This window comes from Medicago sativa, chromosome 1 (genome assembly GCF_051527215.1).
Source record: "Medicago sativa cultivar Bolivia chromosome 1, Bolivia_mono, whole genome shotgun sequence".
NCBI lineage: Eukaryota > Viridiplantae > Streptophyta > Magnoliopsida > Fabales > Fabaceae > Medicago > Medicago sativa.
The window spans coordinates 28173822-28177725 of NC_140749.1; the positions used below are offsets into that span (position 1 = coordinate 28173822).

The 3904-nt window shown below is 31.2% G+C and overlaps 1 protein-coding gene across 1 annotated transcript; it reads left to right on the top strand.

The window, feature by feature from the left end:
• The first annotated feature begins 320 nt into the window (after positions 1–320).
• On the top strand, positions 321–2720 carry LOC146953977 (uncharacterized). The gene is made up of 5 exons (XM_085713120.1): positions 321–685; positions 929–1069; positions 1574–1671; positions 1770–1830; positions 2161–2720. The coding sequence occupies exons 2-5, from the start codon at positions 1015–1017 to the stop codon at positions 2562–2564; spliced, it is 618 nt and encodes a 205-aa protein (XP_085569246.1). The 5' UTR covers positions 321–685; positions 929–1014; the 3' UTR covers positions 2565–2720.
• Positions 2721–3904: the final 1184 nt, after the last annotated feature.

Below are 3904 nucleotides of genomic sequence, written 5' to 3' on the forward strand. Positions count from 1 at the left end.
ATATGACATAATAAAACGAGAAACTTACCATAAATCCAATTAAACACATATTGCAAAATTCATAACCCGAGTTGGGAGGGAATTAGACTCCTCTAAAAAAAATTATCCTAATTAAGTTAAAAAAGAAAAATTTTAACTACAAAACACAAAGCCTAACTATTCATTCTCTTACAATAATTAATAGAATAAATTAATTTTAGGTTTTTTATGGTTCACCAATTATCTTCACCTCAACCTTTTTTCTCGTGCTTTCATTAGTAAAAAGCTATTCCAAAAAACATTGTACCCAAATATAGCATGAAAATTTGTAGTGTTTGTTTATCTGGACTTTCACCTAAAAAAACGTTGAGCTATTGGTTTTAATTTGTTTCTCAATTGTGGATGCTCAAAAACCACTTCTCTCCAATTTTTCACTTTTGAGATTTTTGATTGCATCCTCAAGTCTCCCTCTTCTTGGTTGGTTTCTTCCTCACAAAAAAAAAAAAAAAAACCAACCAACCAAGAAGCATACGTACATCTCCCTTTTTGCATGACTTCTCTCTCATTGCCACCTTTTTTTATTTATGTTGTTTTCTTCACTCAGCTACACGTGCTTAAGATTTTGTTCTTGTTTCAACAAGCCTAAAAAGTCATGTTGTGATTCATTTCTAAGTTTATATACATTTCTTCTCAAACGTATATCAAGGTAGTATTTTTTTTTTTGTTTTATTATTTGTGTACCATAGTTTAATTTTCCAACTCATTTTCATCCATTATATGAAACAATTTATTATGTGTCATTAATTAGAGAAAAATTTCACATTTGTTATTTTTTTAATTATTTGTTGTTAATTCAAATTTTTCTAGCAATGTGGTAATAAACTACTAATTTATTGAATGTTTCAAAGAGGATTTCTCATGTGATCATTTGATTTAAATTTTATTTCAGGAAGATAATTTTAGCTGGTTTGATTGAAGATTGAAGGATTTTTCCTTTGTGTTGAAGGCTTTTCGTGCAATTCATTATAAACATCAATGTCGTCGGTGAAAGGCCTCCTCAAAGGACTTAGATACATTTCTCAAATATTTGGTAAGTACCATAATTTCCTTTCTTATAAAGAATTTGGAAATGGAATTTAAATACAATTTTCTTTCCTCCATGCAAGTCATGGATTTTATTGAACATCTCCATGTTTGTTTTCTTTATTTATTTGTGTGTGTATAAGAAAGGGGAAAAGAATTGGAGAAAGCTGATAAAGGAAGAGCTTAAATTTATTTAGAATTTGATTTGGATTCAGGTATATATAAAATATTGTTATTATAAGCAAACTTTTGTAATTTTATTGTAATTCAGCTTCTTTTGCTTAATGTTGAAATTTAGTTGTTAAGAGTTTTCAATTTTTATTATTGATGCCTAGATTGTTTTGTGAAATTAAACATAATGGTTAATTATGTTTTTATTAAAGAAGTGCTTAATTATGTTGTTTGTCAAACAAATCCTTAATCATAAACAATAAAGAAGCTGATTTTTTTTTCTTATTGTCATTTTAGTTATGAATTGTGAGGTGGTGAATAAATGATAATTATTCTGCAGATGAGAAAGAAGATGAAATTCAAATTGGGTTCCCAACAGATGTAAAGCATGTGGCACATATTGGATCAGATGATCCATCAGCAAATGCACCAAGCTGGGTACTATTTTCGTTAATTTCTCATATATTATCATTTAATTAGTTTTTAATTCTTTCTCATAAAGCATTATTATGTGTGGAATTTTAAATTTTATGCAGATGAATGAATATAAATCAACAAACCCATCTGGAGCAGAAAAACCTACTCAGCCACCAGAAGGTTTGTATATATTTCTCTTAGGGTTTGTTTAGGAGTTTAGTTGGATAAATTTTATGAAACAATAAAATGTGGTGACCTTACACCATTTAATAGAACAGAAAAAATAAACATTACGCCTTAAATATCTATATGTAGTATCGTCATTTCTTATAGAAAGCATGTAGCATGTGTGAGACATCAACACAACACAACACCAACATTGTCTCTTCTTAAAAACTATTTTTTGTTTGAGAAATGATATTTGTACAACCATTTTCTAACAACTTTTGTGACAACTTTCTCTCTCATACTCACATTATATTTTTACTTTCGCTCTTTTTGTTTTTGCAGAGCGTAAAAGCAAACCATCAAAACCAAAAGAAAAATCGTCCAAGATCCGACATCTAATACCAAAATCAAGGCATGAATCGATCGACAATGAATCCAACACAACAACTAAGAAGAGCACACGCCGCCAACACCGATCATCAGACCCATCTGCAGACTCCTCAACCCACGATTCATCAGCCGGTTCACGACACAGGCGACACCGTCGTGGCTCTGATTCAGTGCCGCCCGATGCTCCACAACCAGGAACCAAAACCCATAGGAGAAAACCAAAGACTTCTGAAGATGGTGGTTCAGTGCGGAAACCCAATTCAAGGAGATCTTCTAAAGGGGATTCGTTAACCGATATTTCTCTTTCGGATTTCGGATCTGGGTCCTTGGCAGAAACTGAGAATGGACCTAATTAATAGAGTTTGAGTTTAAAATTTAAATTAAATTGGAGTGGGTGAGAGAGAAAGTAATGCTATTGTTATTATGTAATACAATAATTAATCACAAATTTTAGGGAGAGAAGAATGGAAAGTAATTGTTGCTTGCTTTGTTTTGCAAGTGTAAATTACAAATTTTGATGTCTTGTAGTGGGGTGTGGTGTCTCACTTCAATCCTTTGATTTTTTTTCTTTCTAAAAAAGATCAAAATATTCCTATTTTCAAATTGAATTTCCATAACTCTTTATATTCTGTCATTTCCTTTATCTCTTCCATTCCCCTTTCTTGATCTTCTTCCTTCATTCTACTCCATCTTCTCAATTGCAATAAACCCCCTTAGCTTCAATGACAAATAAAGTATCCTTTGGACAACAAAACCATTAATTTATCGCAAGAAATCAACACTGATGAACTTAGTTAACGTATGAACATTGTGAAACAATACAACAATGAATTTTATGTGATTTTAATTTACTTTAGACTTGTTAATTTTGAGTTTTTGTTGTTAGATTGACAAAAGCAGAAAATCACTTAAACGCATGAAATCACTTATCTATACATTATATTATTAATGGAAGATATGGTGTTTCAGTCTATCTTTCATTAAGTTTGGTCACATATCTATGAATTTTGATATTATAATTAATTTTTGAATACATTTGGGTGTAACTAGATATTCTTGTTTTATTATAAGCGAAAAAATCCGATCATTTTCATTCTTTCCATTCATGTCTTTTTTTTTCCTATTGAAATATTAATAATGTTTTTTGAAGAAAAAAGATAGTATATTAAAAACAGATGACCAAAGCACAGGGATTGCTATCATCTAAAGGATACAAAGTTAACAATTACAGAAAACGGCACTAATGTTAGATATGAACTTTAACTATATAAGAAAAAAATTATAATGATGGTCTTAGATGTTGTGGGAGCGGTTTTCGGTGAACGTACACGAAGAGTGGACGGTGGATGGTGGAGGGAAGGCAATCATCGTTGAACTTGGACTGTGTGTCACGTATGTAGGAATGTGACAATATAACATCCCGGTTTTTAGATATCTCAACATGTGTTGGGTTTCAATGTTTCAATCTTTCACGACTCGATAGTTCTCATGCCGATGGACTTTTTCTGTGTTGGAAAGTTTTTCATTTGAGCTTCGAAAGGTCCCCAAATAGAGGTTGCTTGCTGATCAAGAAAAGGCTAGTATTCTCTATCTTGTCAATTTCATTACGTGAAATTATATCCCACTAAGAAAATTATGGATATGTTCAAAATATGAAATCTGGCCTTTGTACTAGATGCTTCAACATCAGTAACAT